Source organism: Haemorhous mexicanus, chromosome Z (assembly GCF_027477595.1).
Source record: "Haemorhous mexicanus isolate bHaeMex1 chromosome Z, bHaeMex1.pri, whole genome shotgun sequence".
Classification (NCBI taxonomy): Eukaryota; Metazoa; Chordata; class Aves; order Passeriformes; family Fringillidae; genus Haemorhous; species Haemorhous mexicanus.
Window position 1 is genome coordinate 44,492,782 of NC_082381.1, and position 21,189 is coordinate 44,513,970.

General features: G+C 40.4%; 1 protein-coding gene across 1 annotated transcript; it reads left to right on the forward strand.

Annotated features, from left to right (window-relative positions):
* Window positions 1-9,008: 9,008 nt before the first annotated feature.
* Window positions 9,009-19,575, forward strand: CHRNA6 (cholinergic receptor nicotinic alpha 6 subunit). Its single transcript, XM_059836644.1, has 6 exons — window positions 9,009-9,286; window positions 11,592-11,731; window positions 12,857-12,901; window positions 13,949-14,058; window positions 14,203-15,187; window positions 18,100-19,575. The coding sequence occupies exons 1-6, from the start codon at window positions 9,208-9,210 to the stop codon at window positions 18,220-18,222; spliced, it is 1,482 nt and encodes a 493-aa protein (XP_059692627.1). The 5' UTR covers window positions 9,009-9,207; the 3' UTR covers window positions 18,223-19,575.
* Window positions 19,576-21,189: the final 1,614 nt, after the last annotated feature.

Sequence of the window (21,189 nt, forward strand, 5' to 3'; positions counted from 1 at the left end):
AGCTTCTCTTTCAAAGAGATCAAAATTCTTCAGACACTTGCACTAGTTCCTTCCAGAGGGAAAGAATGTCCTCTGTGAAGAATACTGACAAAAGTCTAACCTAGTGAGAACTCCAAGCACAATTAATGTGCTTTATTGCATGTTAATGACATCAGTGCTGCTCTAAATCTTTGTGTTTTGACTGGTTTTCATGGAGTCTATAGTAAAGCATTTACACAGTTTCTCAGTTCTGCATGGAATCTTTACAGGACTATTGAGGTCTGACTAAGTTCCTGCCTGTTTCTGTTGTTGATTTTCCTCTAAAATTTTTCAAGAACTTGTATCTATAATTTTTGCCAGAAGGGCTCCTCCTGACAGATTTCCAGTGAAGTCTGATGAAAAAGAGAAAAAGAGGCTTATTTTAAGATGAAATTATGATTGTGAATATGTCTTATTTTTCAGAAAGTATCTCTTAGTGGTTAGTGCATTGAAACCCACATTTTCATGTTCATTTTTTGTGGACTCCCTTGATTGCTCAGTGCTTTGGCTGTTCCGGTTGTTCATGTGACCACTGAGCTCCTCCTTTTCCTCCTTGCCTTGCCTCCCATGCCAGTTTAGAAATTGACACCCCTGAAGATTGTCTGCCTGTCAGTGCGTTTGTGCAGAGCTCCTGCAAATTAAATCTTTTTGACACTGGAATCTTTACGGTGCTGAAATTTGGCTGCCCATGCGTTACATGACTGCATCCTCATTTCTCACTGGCATTAATGAACTCCAGAAACCTTTAGTGATGGGTTGGGAAAACAGGCAGAGAGGGAAATACTGCATTGTCTCAGACAGAAGCATTTTTACTACTACTTTTGTTGTTCCAGAGTGGTGATATGGTCTTTAGGAGCAAAAACGGAATAAGCTAAGTTAGTAAGAGTAACATTCTCACCTGTTGCAAGGGATGGACATTACTCACAAAACCAAGCACAGATTGTCCCAGACAAGACTGTTTCTTCAAAGTCTACAGGACACTAAAGATAAAAGCATCTCACAGACTCTGAAATGACCAGGATTACTTAAACTTCCAGGCCCAGTTCAGAATTTTTTCCATTCATTTGCAGTTAGTGAGGCAAGTTCCCACACAAGATTTTGAGTATGTCTTGAACATATTGAGCCCTTTTTGCCATGTGCAAACATCCTTGAAGTGTCCATTAAATGTTGTAGTATCCTGGGAAATGTTGGAGAGTTGGACATGAAGAATTTTTAAGAGAAACATTAATAGACCATTTCAATGTTCCAAAATAAGAAGTAAGGACTGAAGTTGTGAGAACTTTCAAACAAAGCTTTCCAACCTATTTTTGATATGTGTAGAAGCTGTGTCCTTCAACTTTTTCATCACCTGGGAAAGTGTTTCAGATTTCAGGCCAAGGTACCATAGATATTTTCAAAGGGACATTGATTAGTTTCTTTACAAGGGAAATCTGAGAAGTGAATGGCAGAGTTCCTACAGACATGGATTATTTACCTCATTTATTTACAAGTCCTCTCAAATTGCACTTTTTTTTTTTTTTTTTTTTTTTTTTTTTTTTTTTTTTTTTTTTTTTTTGATTGGATGAGGTGCCTGCTCTGAGCTCAACTTTCAAATTACCAGAACCTTGCTAAGGCTTTCCTCCAACATTACCAAGGTAAAGAGGTTTGCTTTATTATCCAACCTGACAAAACATTTCCCCTTACCTAGCTTTTCCTAAGTTCTGTCCTCTGACAAAAGATTAGTGCCAGATGAATGTTAAGTTGCCTGGTCTAGACATGGTGTGTTTCTGAGGTTTTTATCCCAGGTAGAATCTGGCATTTAGTTATATAAATGGATGCAGTGTTCATCACCATGCAGTAAAACATCTGTTATTTCTGCTTCACTTGGATATGTTGGTGCCCAAATGTTCCACAAGATAAACCTTATATGAGAAGATTTATCCTTCATCTTCAAGCTGGTGTTCTTTCTACTCCAGATTTTCGATGAAAAATAGGACAGATACTTAATTTATTTCCCATCTGATGGTTTTGGTTTCTATATATGTTGCTAATAGTTGAAGCAAGAAAAAAACTGTTCTTTATTTCACCCCTGATTCCTGCTCAAACAATATTTTTTCAACACACATTTTTCTGTCTACTCACTGACCCTACCAAAACTCAATTTTTAATGATTTTTAAAGAAAATTAAGTTTCTGTAAATTAGTTGTGAATCAAAAACTGCATTAAGGGAACAACACAAATGAGACTTTTCCCATCTGAAGAAACAACAGACAGACTATATATCTCATTTGGAAGAAGTCACATAGTTAGTCAACACATATATGTTAGTTCACTAATCACCATTCATACACATAGCTCCTATCTAGCTTCTACACATGCTCCTTTGTTCCCCTTAGGAATGTAAAAGTAAGCAAGAGGAGTGGTCATGGCTGTTAGATACTGGAAGTTTGAAGGGAAAATATGCATACACAAAAAATAAGATTCTATCACTCCTCCAGCTCATTGACTAGCCCATTTCCATAATGACAACTTGATTTTTCTTGTTCAATTGTTATGGGATTTTTTTTCCCCACACTGATTAGTTTAAAGACTCTTTCCACCCCACCTCCCCTTTTTTTTTCCTTCCCCAACCACCAAGTTCTCCATGAATTTTACTATTTCTTTGGTACACACTCACAAACCTCAGTGGGTGAAATCCACTATACCACAGCCTCAGAGTAGTTATTCAGCCAGCGTATGACCACAACCATGAATTGTTGGATTAACAAGAGCACTGTTCGGTGTGCTCTGTTCACATGGTGCTTGAGTTACTCGCTCTTTCGAATGGTCTATTATTTAATGAATTTGTGAGGGCTAAAACTGTGCATTTGCATCTTAATCCCTTTTAGGCTAGGTGATTTCAGACATTCAGTCTGGAACTCTTTATTGCAGTCATATTCCCATCATTCGCTAGCTCAATCTGGCCCTTTTGTTAAAGACCCCTACCCTTTCCACTCACCACATTCATTGCTATTGTATTTTGCCTAACAATATTGCTACTATATCCATTATCCTTGCTACAGGGAAAAGACATGAGGAGACCCCCCCCCACCCACAGTCACTGAATCCAACATTGTCATGATGTTACATCATAGCATCGCTTTGAGCATTCCCATTTACACTTCTGCTTGATTTGGTTTTTTTCCTACTTAAGAAATGCTAAATTTCTTAGAAATAAAATGTTGGCTATACTAGCATCCCTGGAGGCAATGCATATGTCAGTATAGAATCTGGTTGCTTCTGCAAGAGCCTATTCAAATTTGTGCGGTCTTCATGTTATTTCAATAACTATCGTAACTGTGCGCATAAAGCTAGAGATTTCTGCTGGCCTCTCTCTGTTATAGCTCTTTAGAGTTGCTTCAGAACATTTTGTGATTTCTATTTTGGGATTGGAGGAGAAATGGCATCCATGGTGCAGAGTTTAAAAGAGGGTACAGAAATATCCAATGCACCCTCCCTATAAGTGTCAAAGTATGCTTGCAGCAAAGAAAGGTATTTACATTACAGAGATGTAGAAACATATATATTACATGTTCAAAACCTACTCTCATGAACTGTTGCTTTAGTAGAGAATTCTTAAAAAGCTGAAGAGAGGTGATTGGTTTGAAGTTCAGTTCCTTGAAATGGATCAGATTTTACCTATATATATATATATAGGTAAAATCCTATATATATATATATAGGATTTTACCTATATATATATATATAGGTAAAATCTGATCAGCCTATATATATAATCTCCATCAAGTCACCAGAAGAGTTGGTCCAAGTTGAAGGTCAGTGAAGGTAAAAACAAAGTGATGCTGTTAGTGCAATGGAAGGTGCTTTGGGGATGTTGCCATCAGTGATATTTTAGCTTGGATCTTTGTGCTGTACTCTGGCTACTGCATCTTCTTAGCGGACAGGACAGGATCATGGGAATAGGCATCTCCATTCTTGTCCTTGGCTACTCAGTGCATATTGACTGCCTGACTTACTGAGTGCCCAGTTCATAGCTGGGGCAGCAGGGGCAGACTCATAGAGGTGCTGTGGTTCAATCTCTTCGATACAAAAGAAAAATTAAGAAAGGACTTTATCACAAAGCAATTTACTGAACTGAAGAAATCCTGCGCTCAGTTTGTGGAAATGCCCTAATCAACACAAGCTTCAAGGCCTCTTCCCACACATCATTTAAAATTTGACTAACCAAAAAAAAAAAAAAAAGACACTAGTATAAAAGATCCTGCTTGAAGCATGAGCACATTATTGTGCATACAGTAGTCATTGAAGCTCCATCATCTTCACTCATGCTTCACATCTCCACACTGGAAGCCACTGGTCAGTGTCTGCTGGATCAGAGAGCAAACATTGTTGGCATATGAGGTTCCAGAGCATGAGAGAGGCCAAAGGCCAAGACTTACACATGGGTGAGATGCAGGCTTTGCTGCAGGAGGTGTGAACACGTTGCTCAGGGTGTGACACTTGGCAAACTGGACTGTACTAACACTTTAGCAGAGGTTGGTCTTCTGGAACGGCTTCTGTGACAGTTGAACGACTTCCAACAAGGCAGTAAAAGTTGTATTCCTAATATTCTTCTGATAAATGCTTTATTAGTCTGATTTATTGTAGTAATACCAGAAGTTGAAACAAAACAGTGGATCTCAACAGCACTCAGGGCTTACACAGATTAATAGTAATCTTTTAGCTCTATGAGACTAGAGTTGTCACATATAAGGCAGGTACGACTGCTGTCAGTATTGCTTCTGTGAAGCTGTAGGAAATTATACTGTGTGAGGGAGGTGAGAGGTCAGACACAGACCAAGAGCCCATCAGACAATCATCCATTGAAGTGGGGGAGAAGGGATAGGGCTGGGAGAATGCATTTCAGAAACAGAGCAGGAGTAACCAAGAAAAACTGCTCAGAAAGCATCTGGGTGATGTCAGAAGGGAGAAGAACATAGAGAGCAATCATTTTCTCTGCCTTAGTAATAGATCCTTGTTAGTGAAGGATAACTTTGACAACACAAAATAATAGAATTCTGGTTTTTCCTCCAGCAGGTGTAAATATTTGTGACCCCTTTTTCCCAAGTACTTGTCTGAGAAATGTCTCATGGGGAGTCCTACTTTGAGCCCAGTGCTTGCTGAGATCAAATACTTCCCTCAGAGGGTTGTCAAAGGTGGCCTCTGCCTCCCTGCCTAATGTCTGCAAAGCCTTGAATGGTTGAAAAGTCTGCTCTATTTCTACAGTCAACTGTCTTGAAAAATCTGGAAAGTGATGGTATCCAAATGCCACGAATCAGAACACAGCATTTTAAGGTAAAATATCAGTGTTCACATGCTGATGAATTGCCCATGCAGCACAGACATGGAAAAAGCACTAGTCCATATAAACTTTTCAAGCTAAACAATTCCTTCATCACTCAGAACCTAAGAAGCTTCATGTTCCAGCCTTTAGAGATTGTCCTTCAATTGCCTGCTCAATTTAAGTACCTCACTTTCTCAGAAATCTCCCCTCTGTGAGCTTTACTGAGCTTCCTGTTTACCTTAATTTAGCTAATGCACAAGATATCCAAGGCTGATTACAGAATGTCAGTCAGATGGCAGGACTTGGCTGATTCTTCCACTATTCCATTACAGTTTCCTTCTGCTGGCTTCCCTTTTTACTAGCAGTAGGTGTCCCATGCCGGAGGAAGCACTGTGTGTGGATTATGCAAAGAGGACCAAGCTCTAGATGAGCTGGTTTAGTCCCTAATAGCTGTCTGCTTGTGAAAGCCATAAGTAGCAGACAACACATAAAATTCAATGCTGCTGAGATCCCACTCAGTTGTTTCAGGGCAGGTATCACAAGCAAATATATAGGTAATGAGCAAGAAGCCAGTGAGAAGTGGCTCAGATCCCCACAGTGCTTCCAGAGCAGCAAAGGGTGAAAAGCATCCCTACTGCAAACTCACTTTGCTGGTGGTAGTTAGCAAAGAGTTGACAGACTGTGAACTTCTCCACTGGATGCAGGGGCTTCTCAGCAGATGATCAGGACATGAGTATCTCATGATGGAAAAGGTGTTTGGCACAGAGCTGTTTGTAACTGTCCCATTGCAGGTTAATCCATTGCATTGTCAAATCCTTACAAACAACTCACATACAGCTCTCCAACAAAGGACTGCTTGCCTCTAGAGGAGGAAATCAGCCATTCAGACCTGAGCCTGATTCCAAATGGATCTGTCATTAGGATTGCAAATAGCACCAGGGAGCATGCCTTCAGCTCCTGGGTGCATAGGCACCCTCCAAAGGGGTCCTCTCATTGTTGTTTTTTTTTCACTGTCAATACCATGCAGCTTTTACAACATCAAGTTCCAGTTAAGAAGCACATCTATGTCCTAGAAACCTTTTTGGTGTGTAGATATGGTACATCCCTGCAAGCTGCTTGCCCTCATTTTCCTGAGCCACCATACCTGAAGAAAAGAAACCAGAGGTTTTTTTTCTGAGTGAATACATGCTTGGAGGTAAAACTACATGTGAAAGGACTACATCAGCCTCTTCTTCTACACCTAGAGGGCAAAAGAAAAATGAAAGCTTGTCAATATATGCTTTCTGTATGAGCCGGGCATTTTGACGCCTCCTTTGGCCAGTTCATGTTAGATTAAATTAGGTACCTTCCCAAGCAGCAATGATTCCCAACTTTTTGCTCTGCTTCCAGCTGGCATCCTTGTGCTGAGGCAGTATGTCAGCTGGTCTCTCTGCATTCTCCATCTGGACACCTCATCGGCCGCTGGTCATGGCTCGGTTTGAATTTTGCCTTCCTCTTCAGCCTTCCCCAAAGGCAGCACCCACTCCAGCAGGGTCTCAGCAGCACAATCCCTCCTGGCATCTGCTCCCTGAATGACTGGTATTGCCTGCAAATTCAGCCTGCTTCCCCAGTCCCTTGCTCCCCCTAACAAAGCAGTTCTTTCGCTCAAGTGTGGCAGCAAGGATCATCCTTGCCAGCTGGCCTTGCACAGCTCTCCTTCTCTCTGGAGGGGAAGCACACTCATTACCCTTGCCTCTGAAGACCTTTCAGTCTCCAGACATGCATGTGCTGATCTGTTAACTTCTCCCACCTGATTCCCTGGTCTGTTACATTTTCAGAATGAGCAAAATGTCTGAAAATCTCAAAACATTTTAAGTTGGGGGGAATTTATTTTCAAATTTTATCTATCTTACCATATGTCATCCTTCTAGAAGCACTGGACTTAACAGGAGTGCATATGCCATGACTACAGCCAGCCACAGGCATCCTGCGATGCCACATGACTGTGTAATTCTGTTAGCCATAGTGCACCACAGGCACATCAATTCAAGAAAACTTCATTTGGTAAGGTGAGGAAACTGCAAGTTTATGGACCTGGACTGTTAACACCATTCTAATAAACATTGCAACTTGGGAAAATTTGGCATAAAGCAAAAATTTTTTGTGGTTTTTACTTTTTTCCTAGGAAAATGTTTGCAAAATGGAAACAAAATGGAAAGACAAATCATCATGCTGAAACCCACTTTTTCATCTTAAAATTATTTGCAAGGGGAATTTATATCTACCTTCAGCTTGGAGATGCCTCATAGCCATGCCTTGTGATCTACACTTACACTGTTGCTTTTGAGAGGGCAAAATTACTCCCAGACTTCTAAACACTCATCTTTTTGTTTCTTTTGCTTTTCATCTCTCTGCAGAAGACTCCCTTTCTCTAATGAGCTCTGGAGTAAGCTGGTGCCTGTAATCTTTAAAAATTTACTTTTCATCCCTCAAACCTTGTCATGGGCAGCCACTTCAGGGATCCACATGGGTCCACTTCAGGGATCTTCTTTATGCAGTCCACTCATTCCTAAGTCTTTTTCTTCCGGACAGTCCTCTTCCTTTCTATCCATACCTCAACAATTTGTATAAATGACGAACTACTTTCTTATTTGGCTTCTCTATTTTGTAGTATGACGGGCATCCTTTTTTCATTTTCTGGCTTTTTTTTTTTTCCTTCTCTCTACACTTGCACAACAATGTATATGCCTGAAAACACAGCAGCATTTCTGTTTTGATCAAATCATTCATCCAGTCACTTGTACTTGTTCATGCTGGATTGAGCACACATAAAGAAGATTCCTTGTCTGAGCTGCTTTCTGGGAGGCTGGATGGCACCAAGTAACCTGTGGTGCCTTTCACCCTTCCTGAGAAACAGGACCCTCAGTTTCTCAGATCCTTTTCCTACAGATTCTTTTCAGGCATTCCTGTGCAAGGACATATGTACTGAACACCTGAGGAGGGAACATGCATCAACTTCTAAAGGATTGTGAGATCAGTTTTTTTAACTTCTGTGATTAAGAGTAACACTCTGTTGCAGAGAACTTGGCCTGTAACAGCACCTGGTGGGTTTTTTTCTTTATTCTGCTCCTCCATTTTCACACTAGCATGCTGGCACAGGAGACTGCACACATGAGGAAAAAAAAAGTTAGAAGAATTGATATTGTAAGCCAACTGGACTGTCAGGAAAGAACTTAGCATGCTTAGTTGCTCCTGTCAGATGGCAATAATAAAATAAGTCCACTTGCCTTGGAATTATTCACTGAGAATACTGTCAAGCAATTCTATCACTTGATGCTGTGCTTATTTCAAGATTCATATGGCTTCTGGTAGACATGTTAAAATCATGTAACATCCATCTCTATCACCTGGATAATCAGTCCTCAGCTAAGAAACTGAAGCTCTTTCACCGCTTTGTATTGTGACAGACTCACTCAGGTGATCATCGGGCAATAGCTGAAGCAGCTGCTTCAGCATTATGAGAATTCTTAACCCTTGGGTGAGGGGCTGAGTGAATGCTCCCCCTGCTCCATGATGGCTGTCCTGTGTCTGTCTTCCCTCTCTCTCCTGCACTCTTACACATTCCCCGAGGCAGGGGTGCGAGTGACTGGAAATGTGAAGTCACCTGATAGGATGCTGCCTGACTCCCTTTGCTCTGCACGGCATAAGCTCTCCTTGCCTAGTGGTAGTGAAAGCAACTCTGCAAGGCTTTGCACTGCTTAGCAGGCTGCAGAGTTTGCTGCAGATGCAAAACAGAAATCCATCCTTCTACTGCCTACTTACCATCAGGAGGGTTATATGTCTTCTTGCCTCTTGTTCCTTCCCCCAGACCTCTGTTCTCAAAAGGAAACTCTGTTCTGCTGCTAGCAATGCATCCTGAGACGCGGCTATGTTGGTGTTGCCCTGCTTTCTGTGTGTGGGCATTCGTGCTCACATCCTTGATTAAAGGTAGGCTCTCTTTGATACCAGTTTCTAGAATATTTTCTAGGTACTGTCTCTGCTCCTGTTTTCTTGATTAAATTCAATGCATAGCTTCCGCCAGCTATTTCTAACCTGAAATCTGTAACATTTCAACATTATTGAAAAGAGCTAAAGCAATACTAGTTTTCCAATGTAAAACTCTTCATTTTTGTTTGATAACTAATGGAACAACTGTTTCTAGAAAACAATGGAAATGGATTAGAGTTTCTAGTAGTTTCATTTGGTGCTTGAATTTGCAAGTGCTTAAATAATGCAGGCTATGGATGTGCATGGTCAGTAGTCACACTTTAAAAAGTGAGAACTTTATTGTTGTTCACTATTGTTTGTGATCTGTGTTTTAAATATGCTGCAGTCATTTCTGATCACAACTCTCACAGAGTTTAGCAAGATATTTTGCTTTTAAGACCCATTAGGAAGTTTTGCTTCTGCAGGTGACCATTATGTGTATTAAATATGCTGCTTGTCTTAGCAAGGCATAAGAAACTGATTTAAAGCAGCACCATGGGATAAAACCTAAATACTTGTCTGGTTTCATAATTTTATTTTAAAGCATGTGTCTATTAAGAAGCCAGTGGGAAAATTTCAAATGAGACATGATTTTAGATACATTTACTTTAATCAAGAGACTTCATGTTCCCACAGTAGTGTACTTCTAATCACAGTGCTATGGGTGGTGATGATGAAATCTGAAAACAAAAAATTTTAGTTCTTTTTTGAATGAAACAATACATGATATAAAAGAATCCAAACTTCATGACACATTCATGTGTCTTCTCTGAATGATGCAGAAAAGATGAAATAAAACATCAAGGTTTTGAATTTTTACAAGAATTTTCTTTCCATACGTGTAAGTGACCAGTAGCCAGCATTTCATCTTGCAGTCACGATAATGCCTTGCAATTGCAGGATGCTTTGTATTACCTTAGAGGTGAAATCTCTTTTTCAAGAACAGGGGAAGGACAGTCTAATCATGAAAGTGCAGCATACTGAGACCAAGTGTCTCCCGGCAGGACATCTGCACATCCACAGGCCCTTGTGTTCACTGAAGGATATGTAAATTGCAAATTTATGTGCCAGAGACCATGCTGCCTGGCACAAACCCCTTCTATATTTAATATTTGCAATCAAAAAGGCTTATCATGGTTACTTGTCTGATGTGTTCTAGTGGAATCTGGGACTAATGCAAAAAACTTATGACAATGAGTCTGAAAACAAATTTTTCCTCAGTTGTATCAGTAATATCTTTGGGATAATCATATAGCTTTGATAACGCATCTGTGCACAGCATGAGACAGAAATTCTAATCTTGAGCTTATAAAGTGTTTTTATTTTAGGTGCTGAATTACAGTAATGTATTGTAATAGCAAAGTTATTCAAGAAAATCGTTCTTCTGTTGTTGCCAGAGCCAATAAAATTTAGTATTTTCCTTTTGAAATCAAAGTGTAAAGCCTTTAACACTGTGAAAATAACTGTTTCAAGTTTGGACTATGTGTAACAGGTTAGGAGCATTCTTCTTAACTCTGCAGTGAGTCAGCTCAGTTCCTGTCACATACCTTGTTTCTTCTAAGCCATCTGGTCTGCTCTTCATTAATGAGGGGTTACAGCTGTGATCTGCTTGTTCCCAGAGAACAGTTCTTTATTACATAGAAGCATGCTATTCTATAAGAAATATTAATATTTCCACTTTTTTCTTGTTCATAGAACTTAATAAATGAACTCTCAGAAAAAAAAATTGTACTATCTAAAGAGTGGTAATTTCAATTGTGAGGACAAAATGCGGTCATAATGTTTATGATTAGGAGGCACCACTGTAGTCGCCTAATCACCTGATAGAGATTTTGATACAGTAGTTGAAGCCTCAAGTTTTTAATTTCTACGTAGCTATGCTTTTCACAAACACCCTGTTTTACCAGGGAGACTCACAAAGATTAAATCTGTCACATTTCTACTTCTTAAATTTCACACCGCCTTACTTTGGTGTGATACCAGGGTGGGCCAAATGGAGGCTCATAGACTAAATCCAGCTTAGGAGACAAAACCACTGAAGCCATTATCTTACTATTTGAGGAAACAAGTAGTAGTCAACATTCTGCAGGAGGATGCTTTCAAATGACACCATACTGGCAACCTCTCCTCTCTGTGCTCTGGTGGTTTTAAACATGGTCACAAGCACAAGGTCCAGAAATAAAGCACATACTGGTATATTATCCAGCACTTTCTTCCCCCTTTTTCTTCTCTCTGGCTTAGCTGTTCTTTATCTTTATCAATACAGATACCACAGCCTGTGAATCAGAGGAACGGTTATTTCAGAAACTCTTCTCCCAGTACAACCAGTTCATTAGGCCGGTGGAAAATGTGTCTGATCCTGTCACGGTGTATTTTGAACTGGCCATTACCCAGCTTACAAATGTGGTAAGGCTCACTACACAATACTGCTGAGCTTTGGGGATGGTTGTAAACACATGCAAATAACTGAAGCAGGAGCTGTAATTGTTATGACTGCACACACCCACAACTCTCCTAGCTTTCATTTCATGTGCATCTACGTGCACATGCTGAAACCTTTGCTGTTCTTTCAGTCAGATGAGTTGTTCCAGTTGCTTGAAGAAGTGGTTTCAATGACACAGATTCATTTCCTGACTCCGTAGCATCAAACCCCTCTGCTTCATGTAGCAGCCTCCAGATCCCAGGGCAGAAGTACTAAATACTCAAGCCCAGGCTAGCCCTCTTCACAGGGCTAGCCCACTCCAAAGACATCTAGTGTGTCCACATTGGGTGTAGCATGTGATCAGTTCTCCTTTGGGGCTACTGTCATTTCCCTGTAGTCCTGAGGGGGAAAATCTTCTCCTTTTTTGCAAACTATTTGTTTCAAAATGATGTAAGGGAAAAGTGTGGCCAGTGGAAGAGTGGTGTTTTAAAGCATGGAAGGGTAGAATGGTGCATGTTTTGGAATGCAATTGGGTGTGGGGCAAACATGCTGGGCAGGACAGAGGCAATGTGGAAGAAGCAAAGCATCACCTTTCTGATTCATGACTGATTGGCAATTGCAATAAGTGACTGTAAAAAGAAGGTCTCTGTATGACAGTTACCTAATTTAGTGCTGGTCAAGTGCATCTGCTCTAGAGGTTTTCATAAAAATTCAAAACACTGTGATAGAGATGTCATTTTCCTTGAATCTCAACCAGTTCTGTACTGTGTAATCGGAGTTCTTTAAACACTGAATCCAACAAAATACACAGCCACAAAAAGAACCTTATTATTTTGGTACAGATCAGAGCAATTCTAGGTGTGTTCTCCCCAGATACTCAAATGTCTGGCAAAACAGTGCAGCTTTCTGTATATCTGATATTTATGGAGCATGATTTTTCAGCAAAGTTTTATTCATTTTTCAGTTGGGTTGCACACAGCAATGTACAATGTATAAACCTAGAAAAAATTTGCAATCAGTTAATGTGAAATTCTATTTTCCAGTTTTATGGGCTATGTTTTTGGCCACCTCAGGATACTAAAACTGTTTATGCCTCTGTTTCTTTATAGGATGAAGTCAATCAGATTATGGAAACAAATTTGTGGCTAAGACATGTAAGTGACTGTGTTGCATTTCTCATGCATTTTGCATCAAAATGGTGAAATGTGTGTTACTTGTAAATCACATCTACAGAATAAGTTTTTGTTTTGTAACAAGGATTTTAAAAAATTAATAAGGAGAAGCTCCACAATTGAAAAAGTAATTTCTTCATTCTTTTTACCTAGAAGTTACATCTTCTTTCTTTCCTGTGGGATATATTCTTCTCCAACTTCATGATGATTGGTTTTCTACTGGAAAATCGATCTGGATGTACTCCTTAAAGAGTGACTAAAAATGCCACTCTGCAGTCCTAGGTCATCCCCACCAAAATATTTATTAGAAAAAGAAACAAGCCTCCATTGTTCCTGATAGTTTTGAGTATTTTTACATAGATAAGAATCCTTAGGGAACCTAAACTGCTGAGGAAATATAGCTAACTTGCAACATTGTGTTCAGGCACTGATTGTGGTCCACGGAAAGTTTTTTGTGAAAGATACCATAGTTAAGATAGGTAAGAGACCATGGAGCATGGCCACATGACAGGGCAATGGACAGCGATGCAAGAGAGCTGCTGTGCATCCCTTGCTGCCCTGACCTGGTATGTCAGTACTCCTGTGGAACCAGTGCTGTCTTCTGGCAGCAGCTGCCTCTTTGTGTGCAGGAGGGCCAAACATAGGGGTGCTGGTCTCCTCTGGTGCTGTCCTCCTCTCACCTGTGGGGTGCTGCTGCAAGGTCCCTGTTTTCTCTTGCAGCGGGGAGGTAACCTTTCACAGACAAAGCTCTCTACTGATGTCGCACAACAGAGCAGAGATCTCAACATGCCAGCAGTTCATAGCAATTGGCACCCCATCTCCTCACAGAGAAGAGAGTCACAATCAATGGGAGAAGTATTCACACATGTCCAGTGTTTCTCCAGGTCATGGCCTTCCTGTCTTTTGGACCACTGTCCCCTTCTCCACATGCTACACTTTATTATAGTGTGTCATTTTACAGGAAGATCTGAGAAACAGATATTTGTTGATAATGTAAAGTTTTATAATCCTTGTCCGTTCTTCTTTCAGATTTGGAATGACTACAAACTGCGATGGGATCCCAGACAATATGATGGCATTGAATTTGTTCGGGTACCAGCAGATAAAATTTGGAAACCAGATATTGTCTTGTATAATAAGTATGATGATTCATTTTACCCATTTTATTGATTCATTTGAATCTTTCTCTCAAAAATATCCCCTTGCAGCTCCTATAAAAACACCCATTACATTTTACTTTCTTGGTAATTTTTTTTTTTGTTTTGCCTCATTTGTCTTTCCAGTGCTGTGGGAGATTTTCAAGTTGAAGGCAAAACCAAAGCCCTCCTTCGCTATGACGGAATGATCACCTGGACCCCACCAGCTATTTTTAAAAGCTCTTGTCCTATGGATATTACTTTTTTCCCATTTGATCATCAGAACTGTTCACTCAAGTTTGGCTCATGGACCTATGACAAAGCCAAAATTGATCTTCTGATCATTGGATCCAAAGTAGATATGAATGACTTTTGGGAAAATAGTGAATGGGAAATAGTTGATGCTTCTGGCTACAAACATGATATCAAATATAACTGCTGTGAAGAAATCTACACAGACATAACATATTCTTTTTATATTCGACGGTTGCCAATGTTCTACACTGTCAATCTGATCATTCCCTGTCTTTTCATCTCATTCCTGACTGTGTTAGTTTTTTACCTGCCATCTGACTGTGGTGAGAAAGTTAATCTTTGCATCTCAGTGCTTCTTTCTTTGACTGTATTTTTACTGGTGATCACAGAAACAATCCCATCCACCTCCTTAGTAATTCCCCTAGTTGGTGAATATTTACTGTTCACAATGATATTTGTGACTCTGTCAATTGTCATCACAGTGTTTGTCCTCAATATACATTACAGGACTCCAATGACACACACAATGCCCAAATGGGTAAAAACCATCTTTCTTAGCCTGCTCCCCAAAGTCCTGTTGATGCAGAGGCCACTAGAACAGCAGAAGAAAAACACCTCCAGAAAAACCAAGAAGGTATCAGACAGTAAGTTGGGCAAGTCGAAGCACAGCAAACACAAAGATACCAAATTGCACAAGGAGCAGCGGTGCAGTCACTGTGATCAGGCAACTGAACTCCCTACCACCCAAAGACGGCTGAGCCATCAGTCCCTGAGGTGGATGGCAGAGCACATGGAGTACTCTCCAGAGGTGAAGGATGTCATTAGCAACGTCCAGTTCATCGCAGAGAACATGAGATCTCAAAACAAAACCAAAGAGGTAAGGGAGGTAACCATCCCTTTAGGGCTTGTTTTGATTGTATTGAAATCAATGGTGATGACAAGGTGGAGTGCCTGTGTGTAAAGATCAGGGGCTAGGTCAGCAGGGCACATGCCCTGGTGAAGTCTGTTACAGACCACCTAGGCAGGATGAAAAGGCAGATGACGAATTCTACAGGAGGCTAGAAGAAGGATCATGATCATCAGACCTTGTTTTCATGAGGGACTTCAGCTTGCCAGCAAGCTGCTGGAAGTGTAACACAGCAGAGAAGAATCAGTCTAGGAGGTTCCTGAAGTGTGTGGAAGATAATTTCCTGACACAGGAAGCAAGCCAACCAGGGAAGGTGCCCCACTGGACTCATTGTTTGTGAACAGAGAAGGACTAGTGGTAGATGTGACAGCTGGAGGCCATGGGCACCACAGAATGATAGTTTTCAGTCTAGGGTTAAGTTATGAGGAGTGCCAGCAGAACTGGATCTCCAGCAGCTAGACTTTGGCCTGTTTAGGGAATTGATTTTCAGAGTCCCTTTGGAGTGAGTCCTGAAGGTCAAAGGAGTCCACAAAGGCTGGATGTGGTCTAAAAAGGAAATCCTAAAGGTACAGAAGCAGTAGGACAAGTTGCTGGGGAAGAAGACCATCTAATGGGTTGTTTGTGTGAGGTCATAATTTTTCTTATTTGGGATTACTATCATAGAAAATTGTGTACACTGGAATTTAAAGGATTCTGGGGCCACATCCTCCTGTGTAAACACAAACTAAAAGAAGTTACAAAAGGATTTTCTGATGCCAAGAACTCATAAGGAGCAGAATTTCTCTGACAATTCAAGATATTTATAGAAATGTTTAGAACCTAATGATACATATATCTTTGATCTGTCATGGAATTTTTGCTTTTGGTTTTGAAGTTTTTTAGATGCTCTATGATGGTAAAATCCATTTCAAAGCTAAATACTGCTATATTTATATTTATTTAACTTTATAAGGGAAATGTTGCTATGCATTATTTCCATCAGAATATTTTGTTGAAATTCATACAACTTCAGTGAAACCTAAAGATCATCTTTATTCCCCACTTCCTTTATGCCCTGCAGAAGTTTCATCTGAAAGCAAAATCTATTAATTTCTGAATAAAGGAGTAGAGTAAAGGCGGTGACTGAATTCATAGAGTGAGAATTTAGCACATGCCAGCCTGAAGCAAAAGACCTCTTTCACCATAGAGGAGGATGGGGATTGAGCTGAGCCCTGCTTAGTACCTATGGCCTTAGTGCTTTGCTTAACCCACACATTTCAGCCCTGCTTTTATTATCACAGCAGCTGCATAAAACATATCCATGTACTGATTCAGCTACTTTCTCTGATGGTCTCCCAAAAAGAAGTTTTCCATGCAGTCATCCAAATAAATTACAGTCTTGATTATACAGCTCAGGAGAAATTCTCCTTTGCTAGTTTTGCTGATTTCCATTTTGCAAATCTCTCCTGCAACCTGAAATTTTATTCTTAGTCCAGTGTGTCCATGAACAGCTTTCAGAACAGGTATCTTACCTTTCAGAACATACTAGAGATGGGAAGCATAATTTTTCATTTAGAAAAAAAATTCCCTTTTCAGGGAAAAATCAGGATTTGTTCTCAGGCAAGCACTGACAAAAATTATTCTGGAGGCTGTTTCTGCTTCAGCCAGAAATACAAAGCAATATGGGTGTTGTTATGTACTAGTCCTAAATAAATAAAAGCCCTTTAAAAATTGCAGAAACATTTATAGCTGTTGGAGTTCTTCCTGAGTGCTCTTTCATACAAAGTACTGCTTCCATGTCTGATTTTCAGAAGTCCTCCAAGGTTCTTCCCTGACTACCAGCCTGTTTCTATCCATGGTCATGTTACTGTCATGGTCACTCTCTTTTTCATAACATCCCTATCACTCACCCCAACACTAATGGCTATCATAGCTAACCTCTCAGTAGCCCTGGGAGGTTGGATAGGATTAAACAAAATACAAACTTGAAAAGTCTTACCTTAATTATCTGTTTCTCACCTGGGCTGAATTGCCATTATCAGAGTCTACAACTTCAAATTTATCCTACCTAAATTTTACTTATAAGTAAATACCTGCTGCTGTATTCCTCACCCTCAACATGATCAAAATCCTAAAGCCAGTATTTTCTTGGAGGCAAATATAATAAAATTGGGAAAACACATGGAAGATCCCTCAGCAGAAAGCTCTTAACTAGTCACTAGTTTATATGTGTGAATGTTATGATGGAGCGTTTCTTGTGCAGTACAAGTTTAAAGGTACAGTTTAAAGGACAGCAACTTCATTGTATGTGGTTCTAAGGTCTGTCTCTCAGCCATGCAAAATCCACTGTCCTGCTTGGCACATGACACTGCAGTTTGCTGGAACCCTTGCTTTGCCATAGTCCCTGAGTCCAAGTGTCCTGTTTCCTGAAATCAGTGGGGCTTGATTGGCGAGACAGTGTTTCAAATCAGACCAGAATAGCAAACTGCATCTTGTGTGGGCTGTCAGGATAAATCCTTCAACAGGGTTTAGAGATGTGCAGCTGTGATGGCTGTGCCTGCTGTTAAACCATCCAACTCTGCACCCACCACATGATCAGGTCCTATTTGTTAATATCAGCATCACAACAATGGATGGCTGCCCTCAGACTCGAATATTTAGAACAATTCAGCAGTGTTATGTTCTCAGCCAAAAGTGGTAAAATACCATTAGAAAATCAGCCCCCTCTGAAGAGATGTGAAAACTGCAGCAACTATAAGCATGACAAGCAACATCCCTGACTTGCATGTGTGTTCTTCCTTACATTCAAAAGCACAAACAGCATTTCTACTGCATAATGTCAACTCACAATTGTATGTAACATTATATGTAATTTATCCTTCTCTTTTTTTATTCTCTTGCAGGTGGAAGATGATTGGAAATACGTAGCTATGGTGATAGACAGAGTATTTCTCTGGGTATTTATAATCCTGTGTGTGTTTGGGACTGTAGGGCTCTTTATCCAGCCACTAATAGCAGAAACATAACTCAATCCACTGCTTTTTATCCACTTTTGCTTTTGTTTCATTTTCAGTTCAGAAATTTACCTTCTATTTCTCTCCTCTAACATAACGCCTTTGCTCATCATCTCGTCAGCACCCAGCCACAGAGGTTCCCAAAACAATAAAGTATGTGTTTACATTTATGTTTGAAATCAGACAAATCTTAAGCATGTAATCATATTTGAGGACAAATAGACTTAATGTTAGAATGTAGTTACCATGTGAGGCATACACATTTGAAAACTTTGTGTTTCTAAAATCTATTAAAATTAGTTTGATCTGCCACTTACTTTTCCATGTGACCAAAGTCCCCTTTACTTTCTGGTAGTGAGTGCCAAGACCTCGATGAGCTTCAGTAGGATTTCCAAGCCACATATCTCACCAGGTTAACAGTGATCCTAGTCCACAGGTTCTGCTCTGAAAACTGTTGCTTTCTCAGGCTCAGACATAAACCCAATAGAGAAGGGTTTGTCCCTGACTAGCTAGTTGTCAGACAGAATTGGTTTGACAGCACTGGGTTGATCTGAGGTTTTGTGTTTTTAAAACCCAAGACCAACCTAAATTATGGCATATCCCAGCAGGAGAAGGATGGATACCATGATCCTATGCAAAGCTGAGCACCCTGTTTCAAACAGCTGTGCAGCACTGTTCTGTTTCCTGACTCCTCATGGGTCTGTGCTGTGTGTGCAAACCTGAAATTTAGGGCCATGTCCTTTGGGGCTGAAGTTGCTGCTCTGTAACCAGGTCTCAGTCCTCGTGTGCTTCCTCCTGAAACACTTTGTAGATATGTTCCTGGTGTGATTTCTATAAAATGTGGGTGGTTTACCCTTAAGTTCCTCATTTGTTTATATTCCTGTAAGTTTTGTGGTGAAAGGTTCTTCTTTAAAAGGCACCACTACAATTAAACCAAATGGCTCCAAGAATAAAAACCCCTTCTCTCTTACAAGACCTTCTAAATTTAACTGTCACAGTGTCAATGCAGTGCTTTCAGCGTCTGCCATGCATCAGTCTCCACTCTGAACATCACCAATCCTTGGAAAGTAAGACTCCCTGTTTCTGAAGTCACTGACTGGCCTTTTAGTCTTTTGTGATATTTCATAATAAAGAGAATAGGAATGAATTAGTGTATATGTTAAAGGCAGAATGACAAGAACATAACTGTCTTAATTCACCCAGTCATGATTGTAGAAGAACAAGTAGAAGAAAACTATTATTTTCTGTAATCCCCCTGAATGTTGTTCAATTATGTAGCAACTGACGGACAGATGTATTAAAAAGCATGGTTTATTTTGTCAGACATTTATTTGTCAATTAAATGTCACTCCTGAGATACACCTTCTTGAAGGATTTGTGGTTTGAGGTTTTTTCTTAGATTTCCTGTTGTAAATGTGTTTATAGATGCTACTACTGGCTCTTTAATCAGAAAGAAGGTGAGGGAAAAGAAAGGAAATTTGAAGAGGAGAGCTGAATTCTGAACCTAAAAACTTCATTTCTACAGAAAAGACATCTGACTACCAGCATTCACTGTTACATTCTATGACCATTCAAACCATGAAAACATTCTGGCTGAAGGTGCATTGCATTGGTATCTTAAGCAGGACAACTACAACCACACAGTGAATAATCTGACTCAAGCAAAATCCCTGATTTACAAAGTCATCTTCTGTCTCTTTTTAGTGTACTATTTACCCTTTCTTTCTCCAACTCAGTAATTTTTGGAGCTATCTTTTGCAATTCTCAGCCGTGTTTGACACCTTCTGTACTGGGAGCTTAATGTACTGCTGCCAGCTTTGTGAAAGTACTTGAGAGGGGAGACAGGGGAGAAAGAAGCGTATCAACATGAAGGAGGCTGTAGTAGGTGTGCCCTGCAAGCAGACATGGAAGAGCCCACACAAAAATGAGAGTTTTGCTTGCCCAATTCTTGTTGAAGGTTAGGAGACCTTCCAAATGAAATAACAAGAAATTTTATGACTAGAGCTGGTGCCATCCCAATGTTGACTTGGGTCACACATTTTGCACAGCCACAGAAAAGGTCTATTCTCACTGCATCAGCTCCAAAGTCATGTCAGCAACATCCCTTATTAAGATGCCTCAGTGATGAGTGTACCAGCAAGAATTCTCCTCCCCTTGGGAGTGATGGCATCTATTAATTTTAAAAGCACAGAAGCAATTCAACAGCTCAACATCTCTTTACATTCTCTTCCCAAGGGAGACCATTCTTCCAGTTGGCCTCCACTAAAAGGCCCAGAAGAGTTTTTCATATTTATCTTTTGGTGAGTAGGTCATATATATGAGTGCCAAAAGCAGTGCCAATGTCTCAGCAAACTAATTCCCAGAAACTGAGGCAGCACAGGTTGAGACAATATTCAGGCAGAATGGTTACTGTTTTTTTGTTAAGACTTGTCATTTGCAATATTGTCATCCACAGGCAGAGTAGGTAGAGCAGAGAGAAGGCCCCACTGCAGGACTGTCTCCCCAGTTGTGTTTTTAGTGCCAGACCTTTGTGGGGAACATGTTGAATACTTTTGTGGGCCAGCAACAAAGAGATTTAGAGAAGCTCAGGATCAGGCAGCACAAGAGAATGAGTAGTGACACTACAGATGTAGCAGTAGCAGATGAGATGCTAGGAAGACTCAAGGCCAGAAGCCATACCTGTGCAATTTTCATACATCTTCAACACATGAGCTCTGCTGATCTTCACCAGCATAAGCCAGAAAAAGCAGCTTGGCATCAGACACAGACGTGTGAGACAGAGCCATGTGTTGCCTGCGGGTGGGCAACCAAAGCACTGCATGGTGGAGACAGGACCATCTGTCAGATGGACACCTGAGGCAGATTCCCAGGAGAGGAGGCTGTCATCTGTCATGGCTAACAGGCAGCCTCCTGGCCACAGTGCTCATAGGGAATGCCTATCACTACTGGACCTCAAAATCTGGAAACACTGGAAAGAAG

Excerpts from the sequence above, each read along its gene's own strand:
- CHRNA6 (XM_059836644.1), top strand. The coding sequence starts at position 9,208 with ATGCATCCTGAGACGCGGCTATGTTGGTGTTGCCCTGCTTTCTGTGTG. Across the intron at positions 11,732-12,856 it reads TTACCCAGCTTACAAATGTG|GATGAAGTCAATCAGATTAT; the intron begins GTAAGGCTCACT and ends GTTTCTTTATAG. Across the intron at positions 15,188-18,099 it reads CTCAAAACAAAACCAAAGAG|GTGGAAGATGATTGGAAATA; the intron begins GTAAGGGAGGTA and ends ATTCTCTTGCAG.